This window comes from Halyomorpha halys, unplaced genomic scaffold (genome assembly GCF_000696795.3).
Source record: "Halyomorpha halys isolate HHAL.00 unplaced genomic scaffold, Hhal_1.1 Scaffold459.1, whole genome shotgun sequence".
NCBI classification, from domain to species: domain Eukaryota; kingdom Metazoa; phylum Arthropoda; class Insecta; order Hemiptera; family Pentatomidae; genus Halyomorpha; species Halyomorpha halys.
Genome location: NW_027116111.1, coordinates 393,144 through 413,491, shown reverse-complemented (window position 1 = coordinate 413,491; position 20,348 = coordinate 393,144). Strand labels below are relative to the sequence as shown.

The window sequence follows — 20,348 nt, the reverse complement described above, 5'->3', positions numbered from 1 at the left end:
AACGTAGGACAAATAAATAAATAGTGTTGAGACTGTTTTGGATATTAAATTGATTTATTGATAAATTATTTATTTTAATAATTACTAATTTCGCCCACTACGTGCTAAGTCACGAAACAAATAACGATAATAATTAAGACATCTAAAGAAAAAAAAACCCATATGTCAAAAAATTTGAAGGACAGCTGTTAACACAACCGATTCCGTTTAATTAATAGACCGAAGGTATTTGGTAAAACTGCATAAACCTCTGAAAATATGGCTATTCGGCTAACTATTCACAAGTCTGGAATGATTCCAGCAGTCATTATTAAAATTAACAGCTTTAATTACTATATTAATACTATATAACATATCTTGAATTCAAAATCCATAGCCTCAGATATACTTTCTAAAACTGTTGCTGACTATTATTACCATGTCTTATTTAACATAGCTACTTAAACCATAAAACCAAATTTAGTATATAAAATTATATTTAATATTTATAAATTTCCTATATTCCACGTTTAATCATCTATTGTTGTCACCTATATCCTTTTTTATTGAATACTATCTACTACTATCATTGCATTTAACTTTTCAATATAGCAATCAATACTTAACCTACTTTCGAAAGAGGTTAGGCATATCATCATCATATTTACGAGGGTCGCATAACCCACTCTTCTCCAAGGCAAAAGTGAAGCCAAAAAGTGTGGAGGTAACCGCTCCCTCAGAGTTGATGTCAATAGGAATTTTCGTCATTTTAATATAAACTGAAACAGAAGGCAGCCGGTTACAAGTCCAACTTCTTTGATGGCCTTTTTGGCTTCATTTTTTCTGGCAGCTTATCCCCTCCACTAATCTCCTTCCTTCAATATTATATTTCGGATACTATTTTAATTTTCTGTTATTAGTAACAATCATATTACAGAATCACATAAAATTTAATCATAATATTTACAAATTAATTTTATTCAATATTTCCGAATAATACTGGTTTAAATTTCAAGTATCTCATTTAAATTTAACCGTATTATTAATATATTTTTTATCTACGGACATACATAACATCAAGCTTTTTTTTTGATATATCATTTACATGTAAGATTGTGTTATCAAAATCAAATGCATAGCCATTTTTGGATACAGACTGGACCAACGATGTTATATTTATATCTTTTTTTACATCACTCATAATCATAGTGAATCTCAAATTTTCCTTTGTTTCTCTTATAAATATTACTGAAAAATTTATACATGGAATGTCATCTGTCAATCCTGATTGTTATTTTGTCCTTTATATTATTATAGTAGTTTTAATTTTATTGCTATATTTATAAAATAGAAAAAATTCCTAACTATCATTAAATGATCGCTGTATCTATAAATATAACCCTTTAAAATGATTCAATCCACACAACTTTTTATTTGGTGTATTTTTAATTTTTGTTATATTCTCTGGTGTATTTATGGATTTCTTTAGGTTCAATTCCCAAATTTTATAACAACATTTTTTTCCAGAAATATAAAAAAAAAAAAAAATCTGTATTTTATATAACTATAACATTATTTTACATTGGATTAGTGGATTTTTTTATTGAACTCCGCTAAAAAAAACATTTTTCGTTCCCATTGGGGGGGGGGTGGATGTGATTTGATATTAGTCATTTAGCTCTTATTATATTCTTGAAGCATACTGTGTGTGTAAAGAAAAAATAGATATATATATCTATTTATATATATATAGGATGAATATATGATAAGATTTTTTTTTAATATTGTGGTTTTCTGACAAGTGAGGTTTTGTCGGCCACACTTAAATTATAATTCACTATAATTTTTAAAACGTTTAAACTACCTCCGCCACCTATTTCCATTTGAAACTCGTAGGCTTCTAGTCACTTCGCTATTTCCTCATTTTGACTATTGCTGTACAGTATATGGAGGAGTCTTTGGGGATCTCGAGGCGAAATTAAAACGTTTGATAAATTGCTGTGTACGATTCATCTTCGGGATCCCTAGGTTCTGTTTCCCGTTTTTATGCAGAGTCGAAGTGACTTTATCCTTCCTACCGTCTTAAGTATATTCTGGTATCCTTCATCTTCCAAGACATTCAATCACGCCGTCCTTCTTACATCTCCGAGCTCCTTCAATTCAAATCCTCTATTCGTTCCCGCAATACCCGTTCCCGGTCTTCAGATTTATACACAAGGGCCCACCGAAGCGCTGCTTTCGATAGATGGTTCGTTATCCGAGCCTCATCCTTATGGAACTCCATCCCTTCCAACATCCGTCGCTCCAATACCCTCCCTACCTTTAAATCCCGCCTGTTCAATCATTTCTTATCCATTCAGACCCCATAAAACTGTAAATTAATATAATTGTAAATATGCATGTTAACTATTATATCATTCTTAATTATTTTTACATCGTTTCTCTTTTTTATTTATTCATTTTTATTTGCTGTTCAACTGATAAAAGTGAGAAAGTAACCTATAATTATTTTTTTTTAATGACTGTTTATATTTCTGTTTGTATTTCTGAGGCTCGTCAACCCTCATCTATTGATTTTTCTGTATTATTCTAAAGGAATTCGTCCCAGAATAAATAAAATATTATTATTATAAAAATCTAAAAACAATATTTATATATTTAATTTATAATTAAGTATTAATTTTTATAATATTCATTCAAAACTTCTAACTTCTGAAATAAAGGAACGAAGAAGAAGGAAAAGAAATTTCACACCAGTCTGCTCATTATCGATAACCGGTCCTGAGTCAAGTAATTATTTAAACCATCAGCTACGAGTCCTAACCACTCCTCCTGACCTTAGCACAGTTTGGGGTTCTCCGAAGACGTTGACGTCGACGACGTATATCAGTTCCACTAAGACAGGTAGAGTAAGAAAAGGGAAAATGTATAAAATATATTCAATTTTGCAACTCCGAATTTTATAAATACAATAATTTGAACTGTCACCAATTAATCAAAATTTAAAGAGTGATTAATGTATCGTGGAAGAAGCAAGAATGCTAATCGCGCTCATGGCCTTGTGTCATTGTATTAGAGTCCGGGCTCCAAAGCTGTAATAACAGGTTGTAAAGAAGGAATGTTATAAATCTGTTTGTTAGTTCAACAGTCATAACTAGAAATCGGATTTCAAGCAATAAAAAACACGAAAAACATGTAATCTAAAATTTATAATAAATATGTCCATTTCGAGTAAAAATTAATATTATTGTGCAATTTATAATATTGACAAACAGACCTGGAAATTCTTCGCTATTGCTATATTTCAGGATGTATGTACATGAATTAAACACTATTGAATCTTTAATATCAATTAATATATAGATGAAGTTATAAGACAGTAACTATAGCAATATAAATGGTATAACTTCGCTGAATAATCATTAATACTGGACCGATTTAGTAAATTATTTGCTATTCATTTGGACGAATGGATTATCTATGATATTGTCTTATATACAAAACTTAAAATATGAATAGTTCATAATAACCCTCAATGTGCTTCAATATTAGTACTATATTGAAAAATTTAGTATGATTGACCAATCAAAGTGTGGTAAAAGAATTTTTAGGAGTGAAGTTTATATTCGTTTTAGCAGCTAGAGAAATTAAAGATAAAACGAAAAATATAATTTTTTGAGCCAAAAGTTTCAAGAACAATTTTTTTTTTTTTCACAAGTTTTGTGACATTATTATTTATTTATTTTTTGCATGAAACAAATACGAATTTAAACAGTGAGAACTCAATAAATGAACAAACAAAGTAATTCTGAGCAGAAAACCAGCAAACACACCTAATAGCCTCAAAACGTCCGATTTCGTGCATTAACTAGCTTATAACTCATAGCATTAACGAAACTTCAGTCTCTAGTTGTAATTGTAATTAGTTTGACAAAGTAACGAATTAAAAAGTTTAGGCCTTTCTTTGGATTTTTGGCCTATAAGACTTTAACAGCAGATCCTATTTTTAAAAAAAGTTATAGTGAAACAAATTAAATTACATTAAATAATGCGTCGAATTAGTACCATAATGTAATAATTCGGTTTAGTGGTTTACGACAATATTACTTGTTTGTTTTATTATTAAATTTTCACTAGGATCCACTGTTAATTAGACCCAAATTACTCTGCTTATCGTCAAATTTACCCGCCATAAATCCTGCAAATAAAACCACATAAGTTTAAATAACATTATTTCAAATCAACAAAAATTATCACCGTTGTAATTTTTTTTCAAATTTATTTATTGCTATTTACAACTGTACATTAAGTAAATTTGATCTCAGTTAAATTGGAGTGTTACAGACGTGTAGCCATTGGTGCTACCCATACTAGCCATTGGTAGCACTCAAATGACGTTTAACATTAGGTCTCATGGCCATCTTTTTTTCCGGCACCTCGGAAGATTGTCAGGAATGGAAGAGGAAGCAAGGTTAGAACCTAGTGGGTTTTGGGTGGTTAGGGAGTTTGAAATGGAAGGAGTGATATCTGGTTCAGGTTAGATCGTTTGTAAAATTTAAATTAGATATGTAGTAGTATTTGTCAGTTGTGATCATCTAGTTTATTAGTCAAGATTTATTATCAATGAATTGCTGATTGAATAACATATCAATTAATATGCCTATAATTAATTAATTATTTAAAAAAATCATAAAGTCATTCTTCATATTTATGTCTATTACATTAAATTATTTATTTTTATATTATTTACATTTATATTATTTTAATATTATATTGAAAGAATGTTTTTATGGCCACGTAATGGGCAATTCTTATTTTATAATTATTATATATATTCATTATTTGCGTCATCTTTTCTGTAGATAAAAATTGTTTTTAATTTTATAGTTTTTTTTGTATATATCCTAAGAGTAATTTAACTAATTATTATTAACATCGACAATCACTTCATTATTTATTTTTTTCAATTTGGATACAATAGGCAATATTTATCCCCTATCAGAATAAGAGATGAACTTACTTTAACATGTACTGGTCGCTCATGAACCGAGTGACAGACTTGAATGATTAATCTCATTCAGTGAACTCATTGGGCAGAGTGGGAATTCCTTTGAATACACATGCTAAATAAATCCTTGCTAGAGTAGCACTAAACTAGCCAAGTGTCATGGCCAGACCTCTAGGAGTGGCTGACTAAAAAAAATCGACCTTAAATATATTAATATAAGCAGAACAGCACAATGACAAATGATCGTGAACAATATCTAGATAGGGCATCGTAATCTTTTAAATAAAAAGGTGGATTTTAAACTGAGATTATAATTTAATTATGGCAGAAAGGAAGGTACATGCTGGAGATGTTAATTACCGAAAGAATTATCACGTGTGATGAGAGGTGGGTTGTATATGACAATGAAAACGCTTCCGGGTAAAGCAATTTTAACTCCAACAGAGATGGGCAGGCCTCTTGTAATGGAAGTCAAAGATAAATGGCAATCTTTATGGAACGAAAGCCCAATGAATAAATTAAAACTGGGGGTACCTCCAATCGTAGAGAGGAGGTTGTACTGACCAGGCTGAGAATAGGTCACACGAGGCTCATCCACTCCTATCTTATTTTTAAGAAAACGCCTCCAAACTGCCAGTATTGCAACAACAATCTAACAATAAGCCATATTTTCCAACGATGCCCATATTTCACACTACACCTGAATATCTTAGGACTAAACCAAGATATCTCAAAAACTCTTGGAGACGACGATAAAGCAATAAAATTGGTATTTCAGTTTTTATAATCACAAAATTTACTGACATAAATATAACTTGATCGGAAGGAAAAATAATAATAAATAATCAAATTAAAAAATAAATAAAATTTAAGAATATTAGCTAAATTAAATAAAATATAAATGGCGTTGATGACCAATGAAGTTTGGCGCCACTAACCAAAAACAAACAAACAATGAAAACGTCAGGTAAGTGGTTCCACGATTCCTCCGGAGCAAACCTTTAGGAGTATAAAATTGATCCTTCAAAGTGGTTATATTAAAATCCTGCCAGTTGAAGTTAATTCTGACCACATCATTTCCTGGTATACCTGTTAGGTGTTCCGAGTATACCTAGCGAGTAAGAGCTCAACAAGTACAGACCCCTGGGTTTGTTTTCTCTTAAGGGGTACACGACATTTTTTAATCAGCTATCCAGAATGATATTTACGAAGAATTAACTGGTTAAGTACGTACTTATTTATGAGTATTCACTTTTTTATCACTAAGGAAATATATGAAAATAATATTTATCATGTTATCTATGAAGTGTTATTACTATTAATTTAAAATTCAATTATAACGTTACATGTCATATTTACATAAATAAATTTAAAATTAATTAGTACTCACGACATTCTCCAAAAACAGAAATCAGCGAATCCATATAGGCTAAAGTAGGTAAGAGCAGACTGACCGAAAGGTACGCTACAATAATGGCGAGCCAGAGGTTGGTCGTGTAAGGCGAGAAGATTCCATACCACTCCGAGTTGATGGATACAGGCCTCGGTACGAGGTACATCATACAGATCCTCTTCAAAGATACCGACATCTCCACTCCTGTGTTTATCTGAAAAGTTTTTTTGGCCTTACATTATAATTAAGTAATAATAATACGCTCTTTAATTGTAATTGAAAGTTGTACCAGTAATGGAAAAGATATCTGGAATAATAGAAATATGAGAAGGTAATATTTTGCATGCATGAAAAGCAGTAGAAAGCTACTAATATATATAGCCTACTTCAGTAATTTTCTTGCACATATGTAAAATGTGAGATTCATTTACATAATAGTGAATCATATTTAATGGGCAGTGTCGAAGAACAATTATTAATAACCCGTGATAATGTGAAAACATGAATCTTTTGATGGAAGAAAATAGTTTTAGTTCAACCATCAGCTAAAGAAGGGTAAATACAAACAGGTCAAGGAAGAACCTTGTGGGCGGAGCATAAGCCAATTGGTTACACTCATGTAGAGGAAGATCCCTCAATACATAAATTCAGACCAGGGAATGGGGGGAGGGAGGGAGTATGCACACTCTCCTTCAAAGGGAAAGTGAAGCCAAAAAGAGGGCTGATGACCACGCCCTCGGAGCTTTGTTTTACGGTAAGGTTACTAGAAATTTCCGCTATTGTAATCGAAAAAGAAAGATGATTGGCTCCTGCTCCTGTGCCATGCTCCTGGACTTCATCAGAATACTCACCTTTTTTGGTTTCTCTTTTCTTAGCAGCCTGTTCCTTTTATCATACCCCTTTTCCAAGATTCAGACAGCTTCCCTATCTAATCACCACCACTTGGTGCATTTTATCCAACATTTTAGTTAATATATTATATTAATGACATGTACTAATTTCTAAGCTGAATGTTATTTCAATCTACTAAAAAAAAAAGCTTAGAAAATATATGTTTAGCCACATATTGATTATATTAACATAGTGATACATTCATATCATCGTAACATATTAATTTTTTTCGTATTTCTGCTTGTACATCTTTGCATTTATTTTTTATATAGCCATTTGTAAAATTAAAGACATTATCTATACTACATAAAATATAAAAAGTATCGGTCTAAATTGCAATATTAACACAAAATTGTCACAAAGAAACGTTTTTTAAAAAAAAATATCGGAATAAATAAATAAACAATTAAATATAACAAAAAAAAATGGCCATTTTAGGCGTAGATCATGGTAACTAAAATGACTTTAATACTTTATTATTTTTATCTGTTATCTGTCTCTCCTCATACTCAAAAAGTATCTAGTAAAAATGCAGATCCGCTGTTAGAGACCAAAAGTTTACTTAAACTATTGCTTTGTCCAACAAAATGTTGAGTTTTGATAAAAAATGTTTCGGAGAAGAATACACAAACTTAGAATAAACGTACTGAGAGTATGTATTGCTTCCAAATATTTTTTCTATCGTGCACCCACAACTTGAACCCATTTTTTTTTCTTTTTTGTTTCTCACCCTTCTATTAATTATATTATTCCAGACAAGACCAATACATAATATATATGTTTATACATAATGGACATACATTTTCTTTCTGTAACTCGAACCCATACAAAATTAAATTAGATTAGAAGACTTTTTTCCATTTATGTAAAGCGGGAGGAGCGGGGTCGCTCAGTGAGTAATGTACTGAGCTACTAACTCCAAGGACCTGATAATTATTAATTTTGTTACTGTAGCCGTGAGTCAACCCCGTGGGTTCAGGAGCCCTGTAAACCGTTGTTCAAGAGTCAGTAGCTTCTTATAAAGTACTATATCTCTGACCCTTCATGGGATCAATTATCAAAAATTCATGGGACTAAATAGCTAAAAGGTTCAAGAACAAACTGTATATTACGATCCGGGTTACAAGGTTGATCAAATGCCTGATAAGGTGTTTACCCGGTGGGTAAATAATTGCCAGTCTAAAACCTCAGTCCAAGGTGTTAGGAGGATGTATGTTTGTGAATGAAATATTGAACCAATGCTTATTAATTATCTATATAATGTATACCACTGTTGGTCAAAAGCTGAACTTATTTATTGATGGAGAACAACAAGCTAATAGATTTAGAAAAGTGTTCTGTAGACTAAAGCATGATACTTATTGTTATTATTAGTATTGTACTTTATTTGTATTGCACTATACTCGTATTGAACTGCACTGATACTGCATTGTACAGGAATTGGTACACCACTGCATTGGTACGACACTATATTCGTATTGTACTATATTGGTATTGATCGTTATGGTCGTACTTTCTTTTTATAATAAACCAGTAATAAAGTTCTTTTCGATGCTGAATTTCGATTCTTCTCCAATCATTTTCTTCAAAGAATTCACCCAATTCAATATAAGAATGAGCAGATTAGCATTCACTTAATTGTGTATGGCCATCAAACGTATTTCTAACATATCTGGACCAAGCTCTTGGTAGACAACCGGCGCTAAAGTTAAAACAAGAATTTCTCAGCCAGTTAAATACAAGTGCTTTGACAGGTTCTACTGTTTGAAAAAAGAACAATATAAGCATAAATATACCACACACATACATATATATAACAGCAATAGATGTAAAAAAATCAGTTTTTATTATCATAGATGTGGCATTTAAACATTTCCTCCATTACTGTTTTGAAAACTTAAAATGTAAGTTTTTTAAGACTTAGATGATACCGAGAAAAAATAATAACATCATAAGCTTTTCGAATATTACTGCATCATACATTATTCGGTTAAAATAAAGTGTATTGTTTCAAACGTGAGCTACATTGGGCCCTAAGTTCATGTTAAGGCTCATACATATCTTGGGGCAAGGTCGCGGAAAACGTGTATCGGAACAAATAACAGAGCTGTGATGCGACATTGTTTTCTTGGCATGTACTGTCGCGATACAAATGTCTCATCCCAATTTCTCCGATGGAAATAGGTTACGAGATACCATATCGCGCAATGGAATAGGGAAGAGTGGCTATAATTCAATCAGATGCTCTAAGTTTTTGCAATTTAGCGTTCATTTTCTAATAAAATGGTAATAATAATATGGTATTCTAGGGCTAATTATCATATTAATTAATATATATTTATAAATTAACTGTGATTTAAGTAATTGTAAGTTGATATTCGGGAGCGATTGTGTACGTACTTAAATTTGGTGAAGAGCAATGGTAAGTCATAGTATAGTATCTTGCGATATAATAATATAGATGTATAAATAAATAAAGTTTATCTCATAAAAAGTAATAAAAAAAAAACTTTATCATTTCGCATCTATGACTTTGATGTGATGCGGTGTCTTTTGTTAATGACATGAACATACCTTCGAATTCTAACCCATTAGACGGTATGTATATTTTATTTTCTCTTTTACAGCCCCAAAAATTGGGATATTGTCACTTGGACTCTCATAAAATACTCCTATATAACTACCAGATATAATACCTCAAATTGATAAACTATTTACAGATGTGGACAAGCCCTTTGTTGCTTGTATTTTAGCCTTACTTTGAATCTCCCCCCACCGACATCCCGTCTATCAACAACTGTCTCCAGCGAGTTCTTTCCTCCACCTTCTCATATTGCACATAAATATCTCTTTACGTTAGAGATAAGAATTGTTCTAGGAGATTAGCTAGAGAGTAGTTCCCCAGAGTTATTGAAGGACACTCTAGGAGGCAAGTTGGACATAGTAGCATGTAGATAGTTTTTTTACATAGTATGTCATAGTCGCTGCATTATTCTACGTTTATATAGATACAGTAAAGCTTGTCCTACATCACTCTGCGATCGCATTTCTGTAATTGTTGATGAAAAGAATCAATGGAACAAACAAAGATGGACCTTTGGAATTAAAATTTTAACTTGGAGAACAGATAAAAATTGCAAAGACGTTTCGAATTAAGTAATATTTAAGACGAGAAATGTTACCTTGTTGTTGGCTATCCAGAGGCCGCAGAACCCGACATCGGCTTCGTCCGAGGCGAGAAGGCCCAGGAGTCCTCCATGCCATAGGCCATCCTTTAGCACTCCCAGCGGGAACCTGCTCCCAATAGGCACGATGAACTTGTAGGTAAGGTTCAGCCGCCTTACCACCTCCAGGAAGATCGCCATCTCCGATCCAGCTGCAGGACAACCATTTCTTAGATATCGGCAATGCTTTAAATCAGTGAACTATCTAACTGAGTGAAAAAGGTTAATGGTATTTTTATAATCAAATATATGTTCTAGACCAGGAGTCTAAAAACGTTCAGACCTAAGGGGAGTACAGAACCCTCCTCTGAGGGATAGTCCACAACGGCGCACCGACCCATGCACCTCTCTTTAACTTGTAGCGACTGCGTGTTTGCAGTTTCTTATAGAATTGGCCATAACAAAGCATCGCCTCGCGCTTCCAGCCAAGCACCAAACAAATGAATTTCTGGAAGTCTCATAATGCATGCTTACTTTTTCTGAAGCCAATTATCCCATTAGGAAAATAATGTTAGACAAATAAACTTACTTTTAATTATTCTCTTTACTTTTATTTTATTATATGGAATTACTCTCTACATTTTTATTTATTTATTTTATTTTATTATATGGAATTACTCTCTTTTGCTTTATTTATTCAGACAAGTCAAACAAAAAATCTTTTCGCTATCCATTATGAATATATAAATACTTTTATAAATAAAAACAAATTAACAAAATTATTTAACGTTTATAAATTAATATATAACTGCTATATAAAATAAAAACATAAGCAACATTTTTAGGTCTATTGCCATTAACATCTAAAATTTCACAAAAGCAGAAATGATAATAATGATAATTAGAAACTACTTTATGATGCATTTAACTAGCCTCTGTTTGGGCCCTAATAGAGTTCATAATGTCCAATAATTTCGTAATACAGTTTTTCCCAAAGTAATATTTTTTCCAAAAAAACATAATCAAACTTTTCTCAAGATATTACTCATTTTGAATGTACGTAGCAATTTTCTCTTTATTATCAAATCCTGTAAAACTATTTATAGACTGCGCTGAAGTGATAAAAATATCTTTTGATTAATCATATTCCATCGCATAGTGTGATAACTCATTAAGAATCGACTAGTTCTGAAAAATAGTGTTTTTTGAAAAATTATATCTCTTGGAAAATATAGAACGTAATAATTCCAATTAGGATTCAACATGAACTCGTCCAATGCGCCGTAAAATGGTATATTATAATTATTTACAAAACAGTAATAGTTTTCATGATAGCTGCGTAAATGTATTCACAAAATGTTGCTTCTCGTTATTTTGGGAAAAATATTAGTTTTTGAAAAAATGTACTCGGAAAATAATGAGCGTAAAATTTTTAGAAGGACTCACGTTCCGATATATTTACTCTACTTATAAAAGTTTGAATACTTTTTTTTGTGCGGTAAGCAATTTTAAAGGTATTGAGCACCGAATGGGGAAAAAACGGAAATATTAATAGTTTTTTTTTAATAAAACGAACTCCTGACATTGTACTCTTAAAATAGTTCAATACCTACTTTTCAAGGACACTTAATGTAATGTCTAGTAAAATAAATAAATATTTTCCGACAGAAAATACTAGTCAGTTTTTCAAAAAATATAGAATTGGGAGTGTACTGAAACAAAAAGCTGAGAAGAAAATTATAATAGGTAAGCTTTTTACTTCAGGGTATAGAAACACCTAGAAGCGATTAAATCAACTTATCTAAGCCCTAAAGGAATAGTGCGTACCAATGGCCGAGGGTCAAAACCATTTTCTTTGGAAAGAGGTGTGAAACATGGAGATAGCCTTAGTCCATTATTGTTTATTGTCTTTATGGATGAAATATAAAATATGCAGAAGAATTGCTTGGACTGTAGTCGGTATGTGGAACATGAGAACGGTACAAGTACTGGCGTTTCTATATGCAGGCGATATCGTGCTGGGGACAGGCTCTGAGGAAGAATTGCAACAGGCCATTGTAGAATGGCAAGTAGAAATTTCTCGAGTAACAGCGCAAGAGCAAGGTTATGACTGTTGCCAGAGATGGACGTGGGCAATGTAAAAATAGTGTGCAGTGATGAAGTATAAGGAAATGAGGACAACCTACCTTGGAACAATTTTCATTTAATCTGATAAAATAGACCAAGACGTGTCCAATAGGATAAATAAAGCAACTAATATTTACTAGCAGATATGCAATACTATTGTGGGAAAGAGGAAGGTAGGTAAGGACTCAATCAAACTCCATATCTTTAAAGCAATATATCTTCCAACACTATTATATGTTATTGAAAGTTGGGCCACTCAAGACAAGCACTTGAATAGGTTTACGGCTGCTGAAATGCTGTTGCAAAGAATATTGGGCAAAACTAGGAGAGATAGGATATGGAATGAAAGAATAAGAGAAGAACTTCAGATCCCCTCAGTGAAATCAGTGATTGAACACCGACAGCTCCGATGGTATGGACACGTCTGTAGAATGGGGGAAGAAAGAGTCTCTAGAAAATGTATGGAGGCGAGGCCGACCTAGAAGGAGCTATATGGAGCAAATCCAACGACTCTGGTCTGGAAAAAAGAAAAATGCTGGCTCAGATGAAGATGTCTGCAATAGACCGAGATGTGTGGACCAAGTGGTTAGAGGCTCCTCCACGCCGAAATGCGAAATCCTTAAGGAGGATGAGAAATAAGAATATATAAGAAACAATAAAAACACAAAAAAATTGTGACTTTCTAGGTATAGTACCATATGCACTGCACTACACAGGTGTACCCGTCACAATCGTAGGGTAAAAATATGTTTACTTTAAAATTTAAGATATAGATACCTCCATACACATATTTTTTAGATACCAAAATTCGCACATTTTAATCCTTTAAATTTTACTAATTTACATTTTTAAGCTACTAATAATAGCTAAGTAGTTATTGGCTATAAACCTAAAAATATAAGGTTATCAGATTATAAAATCTGCTATACTAGTGCAAAACATCCTTAGAGTGGTAAACTATTAAGTATAGTCTTTTGTAAAGAGTTTTAGACTAGAATCCATTGAAAGGAATTAATTTACACTTACTTCTAGGTTTAATCACAAAGGAATACATTCGCCTCTAGGGGTAAAGCTAAGTACATCGCAAAACTGATAAATTTTCACAAACTTGATAATTTCTATGTGCATATATATTTTTTAAATATTGTTCTGTTTTTGTATTCCATATATAATAATAATTTAGGTTAGATTATTATTGTACCTAAGTAAGGATAGTTGATCCTGGAGAAGGTAGAACAGTTGAATGTCGCTACTTTGATCTCTCTCCCGTGGAAATTCTGTTTGCCTTTTCCCTAAAATTAAAAGCAGTAAAGATTAATAATATATGAAAAGCTGAAAAAACTAAAATGCTTTTAAAAAATAGATTTTTGCCACTGTTGATTACGATTACAGACTCAATAAAACGAAAATGCACGAGCTGACAGACTCAAACAACAGTAAAGACTTTAAGATTTACTATTATCAATAGATAAAACGTCACATCAACATATAATCCTTACCAACTTCGAAGGACTTGCTTATGGCTAAGTTACTTCATATCTAATGGCTAAAGCTTAATGCTTAATGAATTTTATAGCTGGGAGATACAAAGGAAATCAAGGAAGACTGGGATTTGCCACAGTAAGAGTTGCGTGAAGTCAAGCAAGAAACAATGAGGTGTGCTAAGAATAATAGCAATTTGAATGAACCAATAATTTTGTAGATTAAAATTAATAATTGTATAGATAAGTGAAGGAGGTGTGGCCCAGAAATAAGATTGGGAGGTTTGTGACTCCGTAGAAATCTGTTCAACATTAGGTTACATAATAGTAAGACATATGGCAACATCCTGTGGGATGACAGTGTAGGTCTGATGCCTACTTATGTCGTTAGGCGATCCTTTCAGTAATGACAAGTAATAGACACGGTTTGGTCAAGAGAAAACACTTTCCTTTGATCACTAATCGGCTAGTTGGGTTCAATCTAAGTATGTGATATTGAGAGCAGTCTAAAAAAATAACCATATAGTTTATAATAACCGTTGTTGAAGAATGTCTATAATAATTGCTTTCCTTCGTGCTCTTTTTACTAATTAAGTAGTGAGGTAAATGCGCATTAGCAGAACGATATTTTCAAGGATCAGAGTCCTCCTCACAACAGTTTTAGTTTAAAATAATTAAATCAAAGTTTAATAATTAATAAATCCTACTAAATCAATGACTCATTAATTGAGCTATTATTAAATCGACTATTAATGAATAATGAATCAAAACTACGGCAGCTAACGGACTATAATACATCGGACTATAATACATAACACGGATAATTTATTTTTTGAAGATGTATTTTTTAATATACTTATTAACTGCGAATTTCGCAAACGAATTTAAAACGCCTTGATAACAGCTATAAACATATTATGTGTATACAACTAATCCCAGGACTGTATTAGGAATACTTGTTGGATAATAATCTGACAATGGAGTAAACAAAGAGGACAATTACCGTTTCACGTAACCACCGGACCCCGTGGTACATGATCGGTGTGAACCTCCGCAGTGTGTAAGTCAGTTGGAATCCTATCGGGCTTTCGGTCCGGGCGACTAACACTTCTGCGTCTCTGAAGAGGCTCACCTTGGTCTGCAACCAGAACGTTTTTTATATTATATTTCCTGATAATGTGTATGTTACATTGCATAAAATATCAAAAATCCATAATTTTTATCTCAGGTAAACCTTTGGAAGGAACATAGGTCTAACAGGCATGATAAGTTCATCATTTTTCTGCTAGTGTGAAACTAGGCACGCGAACATCTTAGAATGCTTGAGGCTACAGCTTCCATATTCCTTTTATAGCTTCGACTGGTCAGGCATATGCTTTTCATAAATGAGTAAGCTGCCTGTTTGGCATGTGTTTCTCTTGAGAGTATTTGCCTCAGAGCACATTAATCTAGTAAATCCCCGACTTCTCATTATTTCAGCTTCTTGATAAAAATAATACTGTAATTAATAATGCGCCTGAGAGACATATGTTCCTAGAAACAAAAACTCTATGTATATCTGACAACTAACTTAAAACAAAAACATGTATCGTTCAAAGGATTAATAAATACTACAAGAACATATTTTGGCCAATATTATACAATATATAAGAGCCAATAATAAATTTTGGATCTTTGCCTGAAGAAAGTTCTGGAACTCTTGTTCCGCAATAGCCGGTAGAACACAGAGAATCCTATGCCTCGCCCAGCGCTTAAGCTTGCTGAGCAGCGACTCAAGCTCAGAGAGGTCTTCGGCGATCAAGTAGAAACCGGAGCAGACGTGCTGGAAACTGTTTACCAATGGTTTCGAGGAATGGTGGATCCCCCGCAGCAGCCTGTCCCCGAAGTCTGAGCCATCGGAGATCACCTACAGCAGATAAATACGTGAATAATATTTCATTCTATACACCGAGACGAAAGCCAAGCACTATAATCTTACTTAAAGGTTAATACCAAAAATAATCTTAAAAGCCTTGGAAGAAGATAAAACTAAATGTCACAAAATTAAAAAAAAATAATCTATTAGGGTATTTAATTTATTGATGTTCTAATAGATTATTTTTGGTGAAATGGTGGTGAAAGATATACCAAAAAAAGATCCCTTCTCTCAGAGGTACCCAAAAGGGATGTTCATGGCGTGTCATCAAATTTTTTATTTATTTTTTTTTAAGAGGCTGATTCACGATTCACAAATAATAGACTAAAGAGAAAGGTGAGAAATTGAAAGTGTATTTTAGGATATTTCTTTTAAATATTTCTTTCTATTATAGCTAAGTATTTATTTTTTTTAAAACCTTACATTGTGTTATCTATAGTAAGGACTATTGAACTACTTTCAACTCAACATCCAATGGCACACAGAGCCAAAGCAGTTGGTAGCTAAATCATCAGTGGTTAAATGGAAACCCCGCCGGTTTTTTTCTTTTTTTTTAAATATTTATTTATTGCTATTTACAACTGTACATTATAATACATTTAGTAAATCTGATCTAAGTTAAATTGGAGTGTTACAGGCGTGTAGAGAAACTACCCATTGGTAGCACTCTTTACATTAGCTGGTCTCGTGGCCATCTTCTTTTCAGGCGCCTCGGAGGATTGTCAGGAATCGAAGAGGATGCAAGATTAGAAACTAAGGGGTTTCAGTGGTTAGAGAGTTGGTAATGGAAGGAGTGATATCTGGTTCGGGTTAGATCGGTTACATAGGGAACATTAAGGTCTTTATGTATGATTTTATTTGTGACAAAGTAAGGAGCATTGAGGATTTTACGAAGGATTTTGGATTGTAAGGATTGAATTCGAGAGGAATTCGAAGGTTTAGTGGAGCCCCAAAGCTCAACTCCATATGTCCAGATAGGCCTTATTACAGTCATGTAATCAGTCTTTTGTAATGCCACTGCCGGTTGAGAGTTAATTCTGACTACACAAACATTCTTATGTGATGTTAGAAAATTTAGTTTTCATTCTTTATGGTTTTTATTCCAGTTCTGTTTTGGTTGTTTATTCTTTCATGTTTTATTTTTCTCTCTATTAATTGTTTTCCCGTTCTGAGATTCTTTTTTTCCTAGAGTAGTTGCTGAGGGATTTTTACCACGCGAGTCCACTTTAAACTATAGAGATTGAGAATACAATGAGTCCTTCGGTCACGAAGCTGTGATGATAATTTTCTGTTTTCTCCTTCAATAGCGTCCACTTTCACAGAGATATAAAGCAGAATGAATTTTATAGAAACCATCCTTATACACACAGTAGCTTCATATTTGTGAACAGTGTGTCTTTTCTTTGGTAACCCTTCTTCAAGTGTAACGAAGGCCTTACAAAATACAATATTCTATTCGGATGTAAATTAAGTCGGGGCTACAATTCGATGTCTCCTGCACCAGCCTCTACCAATAGTCCCTTCCCTTGTACTGCCGACATCCAGTTCCTCACTCCGAACAGGAACATGGTATCACACCGTCACTTCTTTGAAGCTCATGTCTTCCTCTGCGTTTTGTACCGCTGGTAAATTATTCTGGGACATCCAAGCAAAGTGCCCGACTTCAAAAATGAACATAGCAACTAGAAGTAGCAACATTAACGATCTTGTTCAAGGATTATCATCTAAATAGTTCATCCATTATTACACTTGCATCTTCAAGCAGATCATGTTATACTCTGTGAAAAAATAATAAACAAACATTAAAGCGATCGTTTTGCAAACAAAACGAAATACTATTTCTTTTATTTCACATGATATATTTTTAATAATAATTGTATATTGATAATCATTTGCTATTAAGATTTATTTTACGACACAGTACACTATTGAAATTTAGCTTGTATCACTAATACGTGATGTATCTTTGAATTCTGCCATCTGTTCCGATTCTCAATGATTTACTTACACGATAAAACTTAAAAAATATCCACATGGATTTTACTGTTTTTTAACACTGATGTAGTAAGCCGGCAGATCTCAGTCGGTAAAAATAACAAAACTTAAAGCTGTAGTAAATCAAGGCTTTTTGTTAGAAAATATGATTATGCAATTTAAATTTTAAATGAATTTCCTTTTGTTTCTTTGAGGCTTCATTAGCTTTATCTTTCTTTCAGTTAGGCGAGTCATCAATGACAGAAAAATCTGTGGTAAGAAAGTAGGAACTTAAGGTGATATTAATAATAACCTAATAACCGTACCGACTTCTCTGCTAAGTAAGGCTGGTCTTAAACTTAAGAAGGTACGACCAGTGCTGCCGCATGCCAACGGGTCTCGCGCTAAGTGGAAACTCTGGAAACGTATTCCTCTTATCCAGATTCAAGTTAAAAATTAAAATACACTAATGCTTAATTCACTTATTTTTTCTTCGAGAGTTTCGGGGATACTGCGTCCTCCTCTTCAGAATTTAATCTGCTCCAAATTATTGGGTGAGTCACAAATTTAAAAATATATAACATGATTTAAATTTATAACTGTAACAATGAAGACTTGATTGATATCTATGCAGTTTTATACGAATGTGATCCCTGAATGATGTTTGATACTTCTAAAGAATTAAATCCTATAAGTGGGAGCTTAATTTTAAGTGGAATATTTAATTACACTTGAATACATTCAAGGTGACTTGGATTAAGGATATCAGGATGTGGATTAGAGGCTTTAAGGAGGCCAGTTGGCCGAATCATTTTTCTGTCAGATCTTGGCTATGTTTAGGATCCAGTAAGAAGAGGATCATAGCAATCTTTGAAGAGCAGGGTTTTTCAGTGAACATGCATGATGATTGTTCGATAGTTCTGATATTTTCGGTTAAGTGAAACAAATTCCGATTTTTCTAATTTTTTCTATTACAAGTTAGAGTAATAAGTTTATCTGTTGTATCTCTAGTTCTGTGCTTCATCAATCTTGTTTAGCGTTGTCCCCTTGAGAAGACGCAAATATGCAGTGGTAAGTTAGTCAGTTGAGTATTATTAATTTTACTGGTTGAGTATTATTAACTTTCACCATTTATACTGACTCTATTGTAAGTTTTTATATCTCTTGTTTTCTCTCAATTTTTAAGTCCAGTTTATTTTACTAAATTATAACAAAATATGTTGTAGTAAACTCCTCCTGTAATCAATGAAGGAAGAGGAGGGTTAACTACGAAGTTTGAATGGGAGAAAATCACCACTGGACTATGAATGATGATCCTCATCCTGGTCATTTTTGGCATACAGGGGAATCTACAGGCTACCATCCTGTTTAACCATGATGGAGAGGTCAGGTTTTCATTTAGTGGGACCGCCAAAGAAATAAAATTCGAACACCTAGGCCTGATTTGAACCTGCGCTGCTGCAGTCAGGAAGTGAGTCCTTCAACTATTTCGGCTACGAACGGCCCGCCATGAAAATTCATCCTTGAGGAGGAAATCTGGGAGATGATAAATATATCCAGGATGACAGGATACTTTGCAGGATGTTTCCCACCTTTGGAGGAACGTGGACCAATAAATAGGATTCAGGGGCAATAGGTTATAATAACTATTGGGATTGAACACTAGACAGGATAGTACCACGGGGGTTGGATGTTCAGCATCTCTATCGTAGGTATTTAGCTCTGTAATTTCATTCATAAAAAAAAACATATAAAAAATTAAACTGAATCGAAAGAGATTCAGTAAAATCTGTAGTTCTTGTTCGATCAGCTAAGGCCGACTCTGATCCCATGGCCAAGATCAACTCATTATAACTAAGTCACATCACTTTATACTTTTCACTAAATAATGATGCTGATTATACGATTTTCAGTTTCATTATGTACGTCAGCCATCAAGCTTCTCAATAGGTCGTTAGTCACAATGTCTGATTGTAGATTCTTTTCAGTAAACTAATTGTCATTATCATATTTATATATATCTTTTTTGCTACATCACTCCCGAAGTAGAGAAGCTACTGGTTAAGCAGGGAATGAAATGATGTTTGTTCTCAGAACCGAAAATTTTACATTCCACTTCTACGTTTTAGAAATCAAAAACGAATTTGTTTCCGTATCTGTCCGTGATAAAACCTGCAATGGTTAATGCAATTTTGATCAAACTTTCAGTGATTATACGATTTGGTTTCGAATAAATTTCATAAAATACCTATACTATCGCATTCATGGCAAAGCATGAACATAATAACAACAATGTTAAAATAAAAATAGTATAACAATTAAAATGTGATAACAAACAGTAGGATAAATATAAAAGAAGACAACAAACAAATTGAAAATCAGTTTACTGCACATATTAAAACAATAAAATTTTAAT

General features: G+C 32.9%; 1 protein-coding gene across 1 annotated transcript in view; it reads right to left on the bottom strand.

Annotated features, from left to right (window-relative positions):
• LOC106683040 (probable glutamate receptor) overlaps window positions 1-20,348 on the bottom strand; it is a 74,158-nt gene that overhangs the window by 52,897 nt on the left and 913 nt on the right. Inside the window, exons 2-6 of the mRNA XM_014424245.2 lie at window positions 15,722-15,949; window positions 15,047-15,181; window positions 13,764-13,854; window positions 10,454-10,647; window positions 6,378-6,594 (exon numbers count right to left, since the gene is read on the bottom strand). Of these exons, the coding sequence (XP_014279731.2) occupies window positions 6,378-6,594; window positions 10,454-10,647; window positions 13,764-13,854; window positions 15,047-15,181; window positions 15,722-15,949 (865 nt within the window). The remainder of the gene's footprint in view (window positions 1-6,377; window positions 6,595-10,453; window positions 10,648-13,763; window positions 13,855-15,046; window positions 15,182-15,721; window positions 15,950-20,348) is intronic.